Source organism: Carcharodon carcharias, chromosome 8 (genome assembly GCF_017639515.1).
Source record: "Carcharodon carcharias isolate sCarCar2 chromosome 8, sCarCar2.pri, whole genome shotgun sequence".
NCBI lineage: Eukaryota > Metazoa > Chordata > Chondrichthyes > Lamniformes > Lamnidae > Carcharodon > Carcharodon carcharias.
The window spans coordinates 148,176,161-148,194,943 of record NC_054474.1 but is presented as its reverse complement, the minus strand read 5'-3'; the positions used below and the strand labels follow the sequence as shown (position 1 = coordinate 148,194,943).

Here is an 18,783-nt window from a genome sequence, read left to right as displayed (position 1 = left end):
GCCTGCACACCGAGCTAAAAATTTTGCCCTCTGTCTCTTTTCTGTCCCATCCCTTCATAATGTTAAACACCTCCATTCAATTAAACACCCAGTAAACGCCTCGATCTAATTACCCCCTAAATCCCCTCTGTTCTCATGAACACAGCCTGAATTTTTCCCACTTTGTGTTTCCTCGGACCAGGCAGTGTCCTGGTGAATCTGCTTTTGACCATCTCCAAAAGCCTCAATATCTTTCCTTTGGGTGGGGACCAATAATGCGTACACCCCCTGGCTGTACTCTTCCTGAGGTTTAGAAAGACTCACTATTACATCTCACTCTCTATATTCTACAATCGATTGCCATCAAACCCAGTATCTATTAATGTTCTTTTGTCACATAAGATGCTGCTTTAATATACCCCATAAACAAATCTCCCTGATCTCCCCCTAGGTCACAGAATCCCTTTTCTATTCAGGGTATGATTCATACTTTCCAAATCAAAATTACAACCTCACATTTAGTGACAAAGGAATTCCATTTTCTGCTTATTGCTCCAGCTTCCCAAAACCCTCAATGACCCTCAGGATTACTCGCTTCTCCTCCTCTTTAAAGTATCATTTGTATTTTCAGACATCAATCCCACCCCCCCACCACTGCCAACCAACCTGTTAATTCTCACTCACTATTTCCTCCTTTTCTAACCAGTTTCTAGATCCAGTTTTTCCACCCCTAATTCCATACCCGTTAATTTTCACCAATAGACTTCTGTGCGGTATTTTGTCAAAGGCTTTCTAGAAGTCTATGTACACCACATCCACTGCATTTCCCCTTACCACACCATCTGTTACCTTATTTGCTGCTTCCTATTATATTCTCCCCATAGAATCTTACATCACAGAAGGAGGCCATTTGGCCCAGCATGCCTGTGCCAGCTCTTTGAAAAATCTATCCAATTAGTCCCACCCTGCTCTTTCCCCATAGCCCTGCAAATTTTTCTTTTTAAGTATTTATCCAATACCCTTTTGAAAGTTCCTATTGAATCTGCTTCCACCGCCTGTTCAAGCAGTGCCTTCCAGATCACAACTCTCTGTGTAAAAAAATTCTCCTCATCTCCCCCTCCGGTTCTTTTACCGATTCTCTTTAATCCGTGTCCCCCTGGTTACCAACCCCCCTGCCACTGGAAACAATTTCTCTTTATTTACTCCATAAAAACCCTTTCTGATGGTGAACACCTCTATTAAATCTCCTCTTAACCTTCTCTGCTCTATGGAGAATAATCCCAGCTTCTCCAGTCTCTCCACATGAACTGAAGTCCCTCATCCCTGGAACATTTTAGTAAATCTCCTCTGCACCCTCTCCAAGGCCTGGACATCCTTCTTAAAGTGTGGCTCCCAGAATTAGACACAATCCTCCAGCTGAAACTTAATCAGTGGTTTATAAAATTTTAACATAGCTTCCTTGTTTTAGTATTTAGAATTTAATAATTTAAGTCTTTAATTAGGGATTCCAAGTCTTCACCTGTCACAGATATGGAATTAAGTGGCTCTATACTTATCTGGTTTAGCATCTATTTAACTTATTCTTAAATGTTGACAGGGCCTCCTCTTCAATTACTCTCAGTCCGACATCACATTTTCTCACTCCTAGTAAAACTCTGAAATATCAATTCTGAGAGAAAAATATCAATTCTCTCTCTCACACGCTCACTCTTTCCTCTCCTCATTCTTCTGCACTCCACACATTTTATCTCTTCTTTCCCACTGTTACCTGGATTTTCACAGGGCCGCGGTGACTCGCAAACCTTTTAAAAATGGCGGCAGGTGCCGATTCCGAGATTCCCAACCCCATTCCTGTGCTGTCTGATTTTCAGGATGTGGGCTGGTTCCTGTCAAAAGCCCGCACCCAGCGCTCCCTCTGACCTGGCCGACTGCATTGCGGAGAGCGGCATGTCCCTCTCCTCCACAATTGTCGTGGAGTTGGGCTGCGTTTTTAAAGAGAAATGGTTCACTGTCCCTCAGAGTAGCCATGAACCATAATCTGCATGAGGGAACCTTTTCAAAGGTGATTCAAAAAGGTTCTCCTCATACCCCTCCCATGCCAAGCTCTGTCCTTTCACCCAACCCCTATTGCCTCCTAAGTGAAATTACTTATTTTAACATTGTATAAAGTTATGAATGAATTACTTTTTTAAAAGGCTTTTTTTACACACCCTACTGTCACTATAGAGTTAATTGGTTCCGTACAGTGTCGAGTGGGTCAATGGGCATGAAGTGCCATCGCTTGGCATGGGGGGGCATAAGGGGCCATAGGGAGTGTGTGGAGGGTGAGGGGATGTAATAGGTGAGGGCTGGAGGGCCTTTGTTTTTTTAATTTTAACTGGTATTCCACAGCACCAAGATAGGCCTTATAAACAGCCTGCCTTGGCACACAGCAGCCCCTGTGGCTCCCTCCAAATCTTTTCCTGGGTTGGCTGACATGACTCCACATCTCACCCAACCCCCAGCAATGAAGATTCTGCCTTTGCCCGCAATTTTCCCAAGGCAAACGGGCAAAGCTGGGAATTTTCCTGACACCCGCCACCCACCTCAAGGATGCAAATTCAGGCCAATGTCTCATTCTCCCTCCCACTCTCTCTCTCCCCCTCACCCCCCCCACCTTTCTCTATACTATTCCTGTCCCCCCTCCCTCTCCCCCTTACTCTCACCCTCCCTCTATCCCCTCCCTCTCCCTGTCCTTCTCATCCTCCCTCCCTCTCCCTGCCTCTCTATCCTTCCCATCCCCTCACCAGTCTCTGAGAGTCACTGGCCGAGGCCTTCTTGTTGGATTTGAGGCTCTGTTCCCTGATAAATATAGTTACTATGTCTTGTGAGTAAGTGATGAGTTAATCAGAGGAATCACGAGGTCACTCATTCCCAATATGAACTGTTCACAGGCCCTTGAAGAATACTTCCGATGGAGCACTCATGGATGACAACCAGAATGAGCACTGGGGCGATGACAGTGGGACTGACACCAAGAGATTCAAGGTATGGATTCTGCCCAATATGATCTCCCTGCCCCCAACCTCGGGGGTAGGATGTTGAGGGGTAACTGTCCTAGCCAGTGTGGGCAGGAAGATCCCAGGCCCAACCCTGGCTTGTGCCATCAGCTGATCCCAGCTGGTGAGTTTGGGGAAGGGAAACTCAACCAGGTTATTGTGCTCCTGAAGGTTATTGAGCACCCGTATCATGTTCCCCAGTCCCTTCCTTCTGCCCCAGTCCCCCAGGTTAACCCAGTCCATCTGGATCACCTCTGCATGGTCTCTCTCGGTCTCTTTCCCCTCCTTCTCTCTCTCTCTCCACCCCCTCTCCCTCTCCCTCTCTCTCTCCCTCTCTCTCTCCATATGTGATAGTTTTGTTTATGTTTGCACTCTTGGACAGTTTGAAGAACAGGCGATTTTGGTGAACCGTGAGGACCACACTGACCACAGGCAGTGGACACAACAACACCTGGATGCTGCGGATCTCCGCCTCCCCACCATGGCCCCCACCCCTCCACAGGGTGAGATTGAGTCTGACTGCATGGACGTCAATGTCAGAGGCCCAGGTAGGTTACTGGGTCGAACACCATATATAGAATATTAGAATGCACTGTATATATTATATATATCACACTGTATATATTACATAATAATAGATAATAGTAACCGTAGTGTTTTGCTTTTGGATAACACACTGTATAAAGTATATGGTAACACACTGTGTATATTGTATAATAACACACCGTGTGTTACTGACAAAAAGCTGATTTTTTTGAGAAGGATTCAAGGGTTTGGGGTAGGGTCAGGATTAGGGTCTTTGCATGTGTATTGAGTTTTGGGTTGGGGGTTGGGTTTGGGTTGGGAGTTGGGTTTGGGGATTGGGTTTCAGGTGGGAGGTTAGGGGTTGGTTTTAGGGTGGGGATTAGGTTTGGGGTGGGGGTTTAGGGGTTTGTTTTGGGGTGGAGTTGATTTTGGGTTGGGGGTTGAGTTTGGGGTAGGATTTTGGGGTTTCATTTGGGGTTTAGGGATTGGTTTTGGGGTGGGAATGAGGGATGGGTTTGGGTTTGTGGTTGACGTTGGGGGTTGGGTTTGGGGTTTGGGGTTTTGGGGTAGGGATGATGTTTGGAGGTTTGGTTCGGGTTGGGGGTTGTGTTTGGGTAGTGTTTTGGGGGTGGGTTTGTGGTGGGGTTGGGGGCCAGGAATGAGCTGAGATGTGGGTGGGCATTGGGACGAGATTACCATCTGGTGATATGCAGCTGTTACTGACAATCATTCTCCACCCCGGTTTGTGCCCACAGACGGGTTCACCCCCCTGATGATTGCCTCATGCAGTGGGGGGGGTCTGGAGTCAGCGAACAGTGAGGAGGAAGTGGACGATGCCTCTGGCAATCTCATCTCAGATTTCATCTACCAGGGTGCCAACCTCCACAACCAGACAGACCGGACGGGTGAGACTGCCCTGCACTTGGCCGCTCGCTATGCCCGTTCTGACGCTGCCAAACGTCTCTTGGAATCCAGCGCAGATGCTAACATCCAGGACAACATGGGCAGGACCCCACTCCATGCTGCTGTGGCTGCCGATGCCCAGGGGGTTTTCCAGGTGAGTTCAAGGCCTCTGGGGACCACTTTCGCCAAAATGTCATGAGGCTGGAGTTAAGATACGAGGCCGACCATGGTCAGGTTTTAATGAGGGAACAACCTTGAGGGGCTGAATGGCCTCCACCTGTTCCTGCACTCTCCCTGTGCCAATGTTCCTGATCCGTGTTTTATTGCCTCTCTGGTAGATCCTGATCCGGAACCGAGCGACTGATTTGGATGCCCGGATGCATGATGGGACCACACCCCTCATCCTGGCTGCTCGCCTTGCCGTGGAGGGAATGGTGGAAGAACTGGTTAATTGTCATGCTGATGTCAACGCCGTGGACGACTTCGGTACGAGGCTCATTGCTCATGTCACCAAACTGTGGGGTAACGGGAGCACCTTGGTGTGGGCGGGGCCCAGGGGCTGGGGGGAGTTTTAATTGGACCAGGTGGATGGGTTGGTGGTGGCTGATTGGGAGATGGGTTGTTGGGGTCAAGGGTCGCTGATTGGAGGTGGGAGGCAGGTTCAGAGGTCACTGATTGAATGCAGAGTGTGGGTTCGCTGTTTAGAGATCTTATTGTTAAGAGTTCTCAACCACCGACCCCACACAGAGTTCGCCCTTGGTGTTTCAGAGCATAGACCACATCCATGGCGGTAACAGAAATATCCAGATGAGCACTTGAAACACCATAGCGTACAGGGCTACGGGCCAAATGCTGGAAAATGGGATTAGAATAGACAGGTGCTTGATGGCCGGCATGGACACAATAGGCCGAAGGGCCAGTTTCTGTGCTGTGTAACTATGACTATGACTCTATAATAGTCTTGTGTTTAGCGTGTTCTGTGTAGTTGTTTGCTGTCTAGAGGCGGAGTGTCAGGGTCAGAGGTCACTGATTGAACCCTGAAGTCAAGCCCAGGGGTGCTGGTGCTGACGGAATGTGTTTCTGTTCCCAGGGAAGTCGGCTCTGCACTGGGCAGCTGCTGTGAATAACGTGGAGGCAACAATGGTCCTTTTGAAAAATGGAGCCAATAAGGACATGCAGGACAACAAGGTAAGGAAACTGGAGCTATACTGACTACAAGGCATGGACGGGGAGACAAGCGGCAAGGGACACAGGTAGACTGGCACAGGGAATTCAAGATAATCAGCAAAAAAGCAGAGGTGGAGATGAGGACAGAGGTCTTTTTAAAAAATGCAGCAAGTTGCTGTGATCTGGAAGGCGCTGCCTGAAAGGGCGGTGGAAGCAGATTCAATCATAACTTTCAAAAGGGAATTGGAGAAATACTGGAAAAAGAAAAATTTGGGGAGCTATGGGGAAAGAGCAGGGCTAGGATTGGTCAAATTGGATAGATCTTTCAAAGAGCCAACACAGGCATGATGGGCTGAATGGCCTTCCTGTGTTGTATGATTGGATGTAACTCATGGTTACCTGATGGGTTTTAGTGTGTTTGACTTTGTAAATTTGTCTGGTGTTGACCCTCGTTAATCTCGTTCTCCTATTCCTCCGTCTCCCTTAAGGAAGAGACTCCGCTGTTCCTGGCAGCCCGTGAAGGGAGTTATGAGACCGGTAAGCTCCTGCTCGAGCACTTTGCGAACCGTGAGATCACTGACCACATGGACAGGCTGCCTCGAGACATTGCCCAGGACCGTATGCACCATGATATTGTGAGGCTGCTGGACGAATACAACCTGGTGAGGAGCCCCCAGGTGCAGATGGGGCCCAACGCCACCACCCTCTCCCCGCCAATCTGCTCGCCCAACGGCTACGTGGCCAACCTCAAACCAGCCGGCCACAGCAAGAAGACTCGGAAGAACAGTACCAAGGCCGGGAGCAGCAAGGAGTCCAAAGAGGTCAAGGCAAAGAGGAAGAAGTCCCAGGATGGGAAGGGGAGCCTGCTGGACAGCTCAGCTGTCCTGTCTCCTGTCGATTCCATGGAGTCCTCCCACACCTACCTCTCGGACGTGGCCTCTCCTCCTCTCTTGACATCACCGTTCCAGCAGTCGCCCACCATTCAGCTCAACCATTTGCAAGGATTAGCCGGGGATGGGCACCTGAACCTGGGCCACTTGGGCATGGGCAGCAAGCAGGAGATGGCCCTGAGTGGGACCAACAGGATGGTCTTCGAATCGGTGGCTCCTCACCTCTCTCATCTCCCCACTTCCAACGGGCAGCCTCTGGGCAACGCTTCGATGGGCATGAACTTAGGGGGTGCTGGGACTATAAGCGGTCAGTGCGATTGGCTGGCTCGGATGCAGGCTGGAATGGCCCAGAATCCTTACAACAGCATGAGGAACCCAGTCCAGGCACAACCTGGGGGGATCCAGCAGAACCAGCGCGGCTTGATGACCTCCTTACGCAACGGCATACCCAACACATCCTTATCTCAGATTGTAAACTACCAGGGCCTGACCAACAACACCAGGTTGGCACAACCCCATCTGATGCAGCAGCAGTCGCAGGGCATGCAACCACTCAACACCATGTCCAATGGAAACACTCACCCCACAAGTCAAAGCTACTGTAGTGCAGATTCACGGCAGAATGATTTGCCCCCGATGGGAGGAAACACCCTCCCCATCCACATGGTTTCAGCTCAGGAGACCCAGCTGGTCCAGACAGCAATGCCAACCTCTGTGAGTCAGTCAATGGCCACCACCCAGTTCCTGACTCCCCCCTCACAACATGGCTACTCCTCCTCTATGGACAACACACCAAACCACCCGTTCCCATTGGCCGATCACCCTTTCCTCACCCCCTCCCCTGAGTCACCTGACCAGTGGTCCAGCTCCTCACCGCACTCCAACATGTCGGACTGGTCAGAAGGAATCTCCAGTCCCCCAAACAGTATGCACTCCCAAATGGGTCACCTCTCTGACCAGGTCTTCAAGTGAAACCCCCACCACCTCCACACCCTCCTCTTGCCCCCTCCAAAACCCACCCTACCACATCGACCCCATTCCCAGGTTCAGGCCGCTCAGTGACACCAGAGGGGAAACAGCTGAAGCTTCTGACGGGACAATGGGAGAGCCTTTGATTGGACTTTAAGAAACTGTTAGTCCAGTTTCTGTTGGATGTAGGGTTTTAGACAAACGAGGAAGGGGCAGAGTTGTGTTCTTTGCTTTTGTTTAATTTATTTATGTACTTTCTATTTTTACTGCGTTTTTTTAATTTAATTCATCGATGGGTTTTATTTGTTGGTGTTTGAGAAGTTAGCTGGCTGTTGTGTGGCTGCTGACTCTCCATCACAACCCTGGGTGGTTAGAGACTGTAGCTTTTGTAGAAACCTGTCACTTTTTAAAAAAACAAAAATTATATAGCTGGTATTTGTGTCAATGGGTTTTTAGCCAAATGATTTGTTGCTAATAATTAATGTATAAAATAGTGTGGCTTATATTTATGAGTTCTGAATCTTCTACAGAAAGAATTAAAAATGAACTGTGTAAATGTGTGTGTATACGCTCACCAAACACTCTCTCTCTCACTCTCTCTCTCTCTCTCTCTCACTCTTTCTCTATCTCACTCTCTCTCTCTCTCTCACTCTTTCTCTACCGCACTCTCTCTCTCACTCTCTCTCTCACTCTCTCTCTCTCACTCTCTCTCACTCTCTCTCACTCTCTCCCTGACACTCACTCGCACACATATATTCACACTCATTCATACACTCACTCGCACACAACCATTCAATTCTTTCACACGCTCACGCAAACACTCAGGCACACACAAAGTCACTCTTGTACGATCACACTCTTGACACACTCACATACACACTCACTGCTGTGCAGTCACTTTGACACCGGGGGTGGGGGCGGTGGGCGACAGCTTCAGCTGCGTATTGAATGGCATGAGTTTCAGAAGATGGCCACATCTGGAGAAGACAGCCACATCTGGAGCAGTCACAGCAAACTGCACATTTGAAAATCATAAGCAAGTTGAGTTTTCATTGTTAATGTGGATCTACCCTGAGATTCTGACCTCATTTTTGTGATCTCAGCCCCTGAAACGGAACCCAGGAAAGTGAGCACTTGTGATCAAAACCAGGAGAGATACTTTTTACTTTTGTTTTTGTAACCACCTTGCTGAAAACATTCGTTTATCTGAATTATTTCAATAATGACACTATGTTTAAAAAAAAATGGCACATAAGTTATTCTGGGTGGGAGGGAGATACGAGGGAAGGAATAGAAAATTAACGGTTTGGGCTGTGTGAACTAGCGGGCGAGTTCTACACCCAAATTTATTCCTCCTCCACCGTCGGCCCTGTCACTCCCACCACCTCCCCACCACCACCACCACCCCACCACCATCCCCCCCTCCACCCATTGCATATTTCCCTTCCCCCTCAATTTGACCACCTCTTGGAGATTATAACCAGACAACTTTACAATGAGAGGCTCCAAGTCTGTCAGTCTCAGCAAGATGTACAAGCCATGGCGAGGAGACTTCAAGAGAAAAGGATGGGGTTGGAGGAAGGGTGGGGGGGGCGTGGTGGAATCCGCCCATGATCCTGAAGTACCGTGGTAGGGGGAGGGGAGGCGGGAACACGACTAAAGCATTTACACTCAATCCCTCGAGGTGTTGCGGAGTTAGTAAACAGGGGGGACGCTGAGTGTATCCCACCCCACAGACCCCCCCCAATTAGAAAGATGGGGATTGCCTTTAAAAGGAGATTGTGTAAAAGGACAATTAGGCTGTTCAAATTCAAGGCCATGTCTGTAAACAGTGTAAATAAACTGTGTTTATTAAAAGATTTTGTTTCAGAAATCTGTATGATGTAAGTGAGACAGTTAAACATGTCCTGACCATGCATCGCAGTGTTATATAGACTCCAGACAGCCATGTGAAGACTTCTGGTCACCCAGAGGGGCTTAGTCTGAAAATCTGTTGTATTTTCTGTTAACTGCTTTTTGTAAAAGGTTCTAATAACAATAAAGCTGTGCCAAGGGCATCTAGATCTGCTTGTCGGCCTGCTCCTCCTCATTTCCTTCATGTTAGGCTCCAGTTCCTGATTCTTTTCTGGGCAGACACCCTCCCTCTAGTGTCTCACCTAACTGAAAGACAACAACTTGCATTCATATAGCGCCTGTAACATAGTAAAATGACCTAAGGCATTACATAAAGACATTAAAAAGCATGGGAACATAATCCAAACAAAATTTGACGCCAAGCAACATGAGGATATGTTAGTGTAGAGTAAAGGGTTAACTGTAATGATAGCTACTGAGCATGTGCGTAAGGAGTGATATCACTCAGTGAGAGGAGATGAGTGAGAAGCACATTAGCGAGTAGCTCCAGCGATGTTTTGGTCTTACTTAATCATTGTAAATAGTTAATTTGAAAATAAATGCATTTTCAACAAAAGATCATAATCTCCAGCAAGATCTCTTTTCAGTTAGAATCTAACAAATCCAGGGATAAACTCACAATAACAGATGGTGACAGCAGTGACTGAACCCACAGCGAAACAGTAGAAAACACCAGGAAAAGCCTCGCGTGAAGCCCAGCAACAGTGCAGCTCAGCGGCCAACCCAGCAACCACGCCTGAGATGATCAAATATCTTAAGTGACTGGCAAGACAAGTGGCCCGGGAAAAGACAACCTCGAATCAGGGTGAGAAATGACTACTACCCAGCCCCTACCAGAATCATTTCAAAATATAGAGGGCCCCAGGCAAAATTGGCAAAGATGTTTCACCTTGTACCGCAACGTTTCAGGTCTTGCGAGTAAAGAGAACAAAGATCAAGTTAACACTTTGTTATACGCTGTCAGGACCATAGCAGATGATGTGCTGGTGGGAGGGTGGTGAATGAAGAGGCAGCCTCCTATGAGGATGTCATTGGAGCCTTTGACTTGTACGTCAGCCTTTGTAAAAATATTGTCATTGAGAAGGCAAAATTTAATTGGCGCAGTCAAAAGCAGGGTGAAGGGATTGACTCATTCATCAATGATTTGCACGGCCTAACCAAAAATTGAGAGAATGGAACAATAACACCGACCTGATCAGAGACAAAATAGTCGTTGGTGTTTTAGATGAGAATCCCTCTGACTTTGTACAATCTTGGGAAGATTTAAATCTAAGCAAAGCTAGACAACTGGCCAGTCAGGCCGAGGAGAGGAGACAGAGTAAGGCTTCTGTCAGAGATGTGAGGGAAATTTCCCAAGAACAGCCCAGTGAAGCCATTCTTTTTGTGGGGTGTAAAACCAAAAGTATAGCAAAGCAGTGACCAGGGAAATGCCCAGAAAAGACACCGACCACCATTTTCGAATGTCCCCATTGTGGCAGGAATGGTCTACAGGTAGGAATACTGTTGCCAACCCTCCAGGATTGGTCTGGAGTCTCCAGGATTTGAGGGTCAAGCCCTAGGACACTGCTGTGTGCAATCCTGGGGAAAAAATTTCTGGAACATTAAAAAAGATTATTTTTTATCATTTTCTTTGAGCATTACTCTTTATCAGGTATAAAAATATTGAAAATGGGGGAAAGAAAGGCTGTTTGGCTTACAGTCAAGTGCCATCCAATTGGGTAATGGCTCTTTCTGCTTTCTGATTGGTGTAGGAAAGCAGAACGTCATGGGGATGGATGTGTTGGCCAGAATGTGGGGGCAAGTCATGTGATGAAACATCCAGGAATACATTTAATCACAGTTGACAACCCTGGACGGGAACAATGTCCCTGCCAAACTACGCAGTGCCATGGCTTTGGCAAGCTAGGCCATTTTAAAGCAGTGCTCTGTCCCAGGAAACCTGTGTTTTCAAGATCTAAGGAGAAATCTGTTAAAGAAACCTCCATTCAAGAAACTCAAGACCCTGACAACCAGGAAAGCACCTTCCTGGGAGAGGTAAAGGAAAATAAAAGCCAATATTGGAGTACTGACTTTGATGTAAATGGACATCTGACCGAATTCAGGCTAGACACGGGCTGGTGTCTCAGTGTTATCTGACAGAGTCTCATGGCTGAATAAAGTGACTCTGTTACCATCCTCTTTTCAAAGCTGGACTCCAGGGGGGATCGAGTTAAATGTTCAAGGCCAGCTAGATACGACACTAAAATACAAAGAGAAATTTTTGAAACACTGTGACGGGGGAGTGGTGGTGGTGGTGGGGGGTGGGGGGGGGGGGGGGGGGGGGTGGGGGGTGTGGGGGGGGTGGGGTTGGGGGGGGGGGTGGGGGGGGTGTTGGTGGTGGGGAGGAGGACGAGTGTAAAAGAGGTGGCGTTGATGCGCTATTGATCAAGGAGTCATTCACTGAAGTAAGGAGGGATGATATCTTAGGAGGTTCCTCAAATGAGGCCATATGGGTAGAACTTAAAAACAAAAAGGGGCCAATCACTTTGCTGGGAGTGTGCTATAGACATCCAAACAGTCATGGGGAGGTAGAGGAGTAGATATGACAAGTGTAAAAATAATAGGGTAATAATAGTAGAGGATTTCAACTTCCCCAATATTAACTGGGATAGTCTTAGTGCGAAAGGCTTAGAGAGGGCAGAATTCTTAAAGTGCATCCAGGAGAGCTTTTTGAGCCAACAGGTAGAAAGCCCTGCAAGAGAAGGGACTGTACTGGACCTAGTCTCAGGGAATGAAGCCGGACAAGTGGTAGAAGATTCAGTGGGGGAACATTTCAGGGATTGTGACTATAACGCAGTAAGATTTAAGGTAGTTATGGAAAAGGGCAAAGATGGACTGGAAATAAAGGTCCTGAATTGGGGGAAGGCCAATTTCAATATGATAAGACAGGATCTGGACAAAAAGGACTGGGAGCAGCTACTTGTAGGAAAGTCTACATCAGACTAGTGGGAGTCATTCAAAAAGGAAATAGTGAGAGTTCAGGGCCACCATGTTCCCATAAAGGTGAAGGGTAGGACCAACAAGTCCAGGGAACCCTGGGTGTCTAGGGATATAGAGGATTGGTAAGGAGGAAAAGGAGGCTTATGGCAGATACAGAGGGCTGAAAAGAGCGGAAGCCCTAGAGGGGCATAGAAAGTGTGGGGAAGTACTTAAAGTAATCAGGAGAGCGAAGAGGGGGCATGAGAAAACACTGGTGGGCAAGATAAAGGAAAATCCCAAGGCATTTTATAAATATATTAAGGGCAAGAGGATAACCAGAGAAAAAGTAGGGCCCATTAGGGACCAAAGTGGCAATCTGTGCTTGGAGCCAAAGGACGTTGGTGAGGTTTTAAATGATTACTTTTCATCTGTGTTCACTATGGAGAAGGACAATGTAGGTGTAGAAATCAGGGAGGAGGACTGTGATATACTTGAACAAATTAGCATTGAAAGGGAGGAGGTATTAGCGGCTTTAGTGGGCTGAAAAGTGGCCAAACCCCCAGGCCCAGATGAGATGTAGCCCAGGCTGCTGTGTGAGGCAAAGGAGGAGACTGCAGGGGCTCTGACACTAATTTTCAAATCCTCTCTGGCCACAGTAGAGGTGCCAGAGTACTGGAGGACAGAGAATGTGGTACCATTATTCAAAAAGGTTAGTGTGGATAAACCAGGGTAATTACAGGCCAGTGAGTGTGACACCAGTGGTAGGGAAGCTATTGGAAAAAATTCTGAGGAATGGGATTAATCTCCACTTGGAGAGGCAGGGATTAATCAGGGATAGTCAGCATGGCTTTTTCAGGGGGAGATCATACCTGACAAATTTGATTGAATTTTGAGGATGTGACTAGTTGTGTAGATGAGAGCAGTGCAGTTGATATAGTCTACATGACTTCAGTAAGGCTTTTGACAAGGTCCCACATGAGAGAATGGTCAAGAAGGTAAGAGCCCAGGGGATCCAGGGCAATTTGGCAAATTGGATCCAAAATTGGCTGAGTGGCAGGAGGCAGAGGGTGATGGTTGAAGGTTATTTTTGTGATTGGAAGCCTGTGATAAGTGGTGTACTGCAGGGATCGGTGCTGGGACCCTTGCTGTTTGTAGTATACATTAATGATTTAGACGTGAATATAGGAGGTATGATCAGTGAGTTCGCAGACGACATAAAAATTGGTGTCATAAATAGTGAGGAGGAAAGCCTTAGATTACAGGATGATATAGATGGGCTGGTAAGTTGGGCAGAGCAATGGCAAATTGAATTTAATCCTGAGAAGTGTGAGGTGATGCATTTTGGGAGGATTGACACGGCACGGGATTACACAATGAATGGTAGGACCCTAGGAAGTACAGAGGATCTGAGGGACCTTGGTGTACATGTCCATAGATCCCTGAAGGCAGCAGCACAGGTAGATAAGGTTGTTAAGAAAGCATATGGGATACTTGCCTTTATTAGCCGAGGCATGGAATATAGGAGCATGGAGTTTATGTTGGGGCTGTATAGAATGCTAGTTAGGCCACAGCTGGAGTACTGTGTGCAGTTCTGGTCACCACACTACAGGAAGGATGTGACTGTACTGGAGAGGGTGCAGAGGAGATTCACCAGGATGTTGCCTGGGCTGGAGGGTTTCAGCTATGAAGAGAGATTGGATAGGCTAGAGTTGTTTTCCTCAGAGCAGAGAAGGCTGAGGGGGGACCTAATAGAGATTTACAAAATTATTAGGGGCATAGATAGGGTAGATAGGAAGAAACTTTTCCCCTTAGCGGAGGTGTCAATAACCAGGCGGCATAGATTTAAGGTAAGGGGCAGGAAGTTTAGAGGGGATTTGAGGAAAATGTTTTTCACCCAGAGGGTGGTTGGAATCTGGAACTCACTGCCTGAGGGCGTGGTAGAGGCTGGAAACCTCACAACATTTAAGAAGTATTTAGATGTACACTTGAAATGCCATAGCATACAGGGCTATGGGCCAAGTGCTGGAAAATGGGATTAGAATGGGTAGGTGCTTGATGGCCGGCACGGACACGATGGGCCGAAGAGCCTGTTTCTGTACTGTACAACTCTATGACTCTATTGTATGTTATCAAGAATCAAGAGTGTGCTTTGTTGAGCAGAAAAGCCTCTATAGCTCTGCACCTGCTTCTAAACATTGGTGTGGTCAACACAGAAACACATGATAATGAACTTAGGAAGGGATTCCCTGACTTTTTGCAGGCTTGGGTAAGCTGAAGACCATGTATCACATTAAACTCAGGACAGATGCTGAGCCCCTTTGTCTATCCACACAAAGGAAGATCCCACACACACTTCTGAAGAGAGTCAGGAGTGAGAAAGAGGCAATGCTCAACAAGGGGTTATTCACCAGTCACTAAACCAATCAGGTGGTTCTCTGGTATGGTACCAGTCCCAAAGCCTAATGGCTCCATTCATATCTGTGTTGATCTAACACAGCTCAACAAGGCACTGGAAAGGGAAATATATTCAATGGCATTGTTGGATGAGAACTTGGCCAAACTTGCAAAAAGTACCATCTTCACCAAACTTGACATCAACAGTGAATTTTGTCAATTGCCATTGCCAAGGGTCCAAACTCTTAACTAATCTCATTACTCCCTTCATACTTCTTTAACCTTCTGCCATTGGGCAGCACGTCAGCCCCTGAAATATTCCTAAGGACAATATCCAATATACTGCAGGGCATTGACGGTGGAATGCATCACCTGGAAGACATCTTGATCCATGGGTCGACAAACAGGAACACGGCAGATGAGTCAGGGGAGTCTTATTCATGCTGCAAGAGGCTGGCTTGATGCTCAATGACAAATGTGAGTTTGCTAGACCAATGATAAAATTCCTCGGGCACATTATACAAGCAAATAAAGACAATAAAGGAATTCCTGCCACCTGGAAATGTAACAGAGCTCCAAAGGTTTTAGAGCATTGTTAACCAGCTGGGCAAATTTCTGCCTCAATTAGCCCAGGAAATGAACCCCTCAGACATCTTTTACAACAGGAGCAGACATGGTGCTGGACTGAGCAACATCTGCACTTATTCGAAAGAATCAAAACGATGCCAACATCCTCAGGGGTTCTAGCCCACTACAACCCAGAACCTCCCATGATTGGGGCAGCTGATGCATCGGCAATGGGACTGGGAGCAGTGCTGTTCCAGGCCCAAAGCGATGGCAAAAGGAGGCCTGACCATTGTGCGTCCGGGTCATTAACTGAGACTGAAGAGCGCTATGCTGTGATTGAAAAGGCAACCCTCACAGTAACCTGGGTGTGTGAGAAACTCTTTTATTGTGCACTGGGCCTGCACTTTAAGATTGAGACCAATCACAAACCATTGGTAACACCGTTGGACAGAAAGGAAGTCGCAAAGATGCCAGGATTCAACGATTCCGACTTTGACTTACGATACGATGCTACCATGGAGTACGTACAGGGTAAACATCGGGCCACAGCCGATACACTGTCCAGGATACCTGCCGCTTACCCAGGATAGGAAGATAAACCCACATAGCAGAAGTTGAAGCCATTATAGCCTTGACTACCAGATACTTGTCGGCATCCAACCAGATGTTGCATGAATTTCATACAGCCCAAAGACAAGATGAAGAGCGTGTCCAGATTCGCACGTCTTGTCTGGCCAGATGGCCACAGTACATTCTACACAACCCTGTCTTAAGGCAATATTTTGAAAAGCAGCACGACTTCAGAGTCATAACATATACAATGAAAGTGGTGGTACCACGAGCTGTCTGCCTGAAGCCCTCCAGAAGATCCACTAAGTGCACCTTGGTATAACCCAGGTGTCGAGCCAGGGCTGTATGGTGGCCAGGGATTTCACTGTCAGTTGAACAGATGTTCTCCAGCTGTGCTACCTGCACCATCCACAGGTGATGAAGAGTGCAGGAGGGTATGCCAGGAGCAGAACCAGGCATACCTAAAAATGAGGTATCAACCTGGTGAAGCAACAACACAGGACTACTTGTGTGCCGAACAGCATTAGCAGCAAGTGATAAACAGAGCTAAGTGATCCCACAACCAATGGATCAGATCTAAGCTCTGCAGTCCTGCCACATCCAGTTGCAAATGGTGGTGGACAATTAAACAGCACACTCGAGGAGGAAGTTCCATAAGTATCCCCATCCTCAATGATGGGGGAGCCCAGCACATCAGTGCAAAAGATAAGGCTGAAGCATTTGCTACAATCTTCAGCCAGAAGTGCCGAGTGGATGATCCATCTCAGCTTCCTCACAGATGCCAGTCTTCAGTCAATTCGATTCACTCCACGTGATATCAAGAAATGGCTAAAAGTACTGGATAGTGAAAGGCTATGGGCCCTGACAATATTCCGGCGATATTACTGAAGATTTGTGCTTCAGAATTTGCCGTGCCCCTAGCCCAGCTGCTCCAGTACAGCTGCAGCACTGGCATCTGCCCGGCTATGTGGAAAATTGCCCAGGTATGTTCTGTCTACAACAAGCAGGACAAATTCAACCTGTCCAATTACTGCTAATCAGTCTACTCTTGATCATCAGCAAAGTAATGGAAGGGGTCATCAACAGTGCTATCAATCGGCTCTTGCTTAGCAATAACCTGCTCACTGATGCCCAGTTTGGGTTCCGCCAGGGCCACTCAGCTCCTGACCTTATTACAGCCTCGGTTCAAACGTGGACAAAAGAGCTGAACTCCAGAGTTGAGGTGAGAGGGACTGCCCTTGACCTCAAGGCAGCATTTGACAGAGTGTGGCATCAAGGAGCCCCAGCAAAACTGGAGTCAATGAGAATCAGGGGAAAAACTCTCCACTGGTTGTAGTCATACCTAGCACAAAAGAAGATGGTTGTGGTTGTTGGAGGTTAGTCATCTCAGCTCCAGGACATCACTGCAGGAGTTCCTCGGGGTAGTGTCCTCGGCCCAACCATCTTCGGCTGCTTCATCAATGACCTTCCTTCCATCATTGGGTCAGAAGTGGGGATGTTCGCTGATGAATGCACAATGTTCAGCATCATTAACAGCTCCTCAGATACTGAAGCAGTCCATGTCCACATGCAGCAAGTCTTGGGCAATATCCAGGCTTGTGCTGATAAGTGGCAAGTAACATTCATGCCACACAAGTGCCAGGCAATGACCATCTCCAACAAGAGAGAATCTAACCCTCATCCCTTGACATTCAATGGCATTACCATCACTGAATCTCCCACCATCAACATCCTGGGGGTTATCATTGACCAGAAACTGAACTAGCCTAGCCATTTAAATACTGTGGCTTCAAGAGCAGGTCAAAGGCTAGGAATCCTGTGACGAGTAATCCACCTCCTGACTCCCCAAAGCCTTTCCACCATCTACAAGGCACGTCAGGAGTGTGATGGAATACTGCCCACTTGCCTGGATGAGTGCTGCTCCAACAACACTCAAGAAGCTTGACACCATCCAGGGCAAAGCTTGATTAGCACCCAATCCACAAACATTCACTCCCTCCACCACTGACGCACAGTAGCAGCAGTGTGTACCATCTACAAGATGCACTGCAGGAACACACCCAGGGTCCTGAGACAGCACCTTCCAAACCCACAACCACTACCATCTAGGAGGACAAGGGCAGCAGATAGATGGGAACACCACCACCTGGAAGTTCCCCTCCAAGTCACTCACCATCCTAACTTGGAAATATTTCGCCGTTCCTTCACTGTCGCTGGGTCAAAATCCTGGAACTCCTTCCCTAACAGCACTGTGGGTGTACCTACACCACGTGGACTGCAGCGGCTCACCGCCACCTTCTCATGGGCAATAGGAGACGGGCAATAAATGCTGACCCAGCCAGCGGCGCCCACATCCCATGAAAGAATTTTTTAAATTCTGCCCTCCTTCCCCTCAAGGTCTTGGGAAACGCCTTGGCATGGATTTGTTTGACTATAAAGGGAAAATATTTTGTGTAATGGTAAACTATTATTCCTGCAGGATTAGTGTGCAAAGCTACATGGCCTCACCTCTGAGGCCATTATTACCTCCTTGAAGAAAACGTTCCCTACAAATGACATTCTGGATGTAGTCACCTCTAATAATGGACCATAATTTGCCAACGAGTGCTTCCAATCCTTTGCCACGTCATATGGATTTGTGCATGCCACGCATTCCCCAAAATACTCCCAGTCTAACGAAGAAGCTGAGCGAGGAGTATGCACTTCCAAAGACGTCCTGAAGAAGGACGACTCAGAGCTCACTCTGCTTGGTTAACATTTTACACCATGACATGATGGGCTTTCCCCACGCAATCTTCTAATGGACTCCAAGCTAAAGACCCGACTTCCTTTCCTGCTCCACACCTTGTCATCAAATGTCACAGTAGAAAACCACCCTCGAGTTAGGGAGAAGAAAGAAGCCTAGCGAG

General features: G+C 47.6%; 1 protein-coding gene across 1 annotated transcript in view; it reads left to right on the top strand.

The window, feature by feature from the left end:
* The window catches only part of LOC121280840 (neurogenic locus notch homolog protein 1-like), a 100,436-nt gene extending 90,898 nt beyond the window's left edge, over window positions 1–9,538 (top strand). The window contains exons 29-34 of the mRNA XM_041193116.1: window positions 2,913–3,006; window positions 3,400–3,565; window positions 4,298–4,599; window positions 4,784–4,931; window positions 5,536–5,633; window positions 6,101–9,538. Coding sequence (XP_041049050.1) covers window positions 2,913–3,006; window positions 3,400–3,565; window positions 4,298–4,599; window positions 4,784–4,931; window positions 5,536–5,633; window positions 6,101–7,474 — 2,182 coding nt within the window. The 3' untranslated portion in view covers window positions 7,475–9,538. The remainder of the gene's footprint in view (window positions 1–2,912; window positions 3,007–3,399; window positions 3,566–4,297; window positions 4,600–4,783; window positions 4,932–5,535; window positions 5,634–6,100) is intronic.
* The last annotated feature ends 9,245 nt before the right edge of the window (window positions 9,539–18,783 follow it).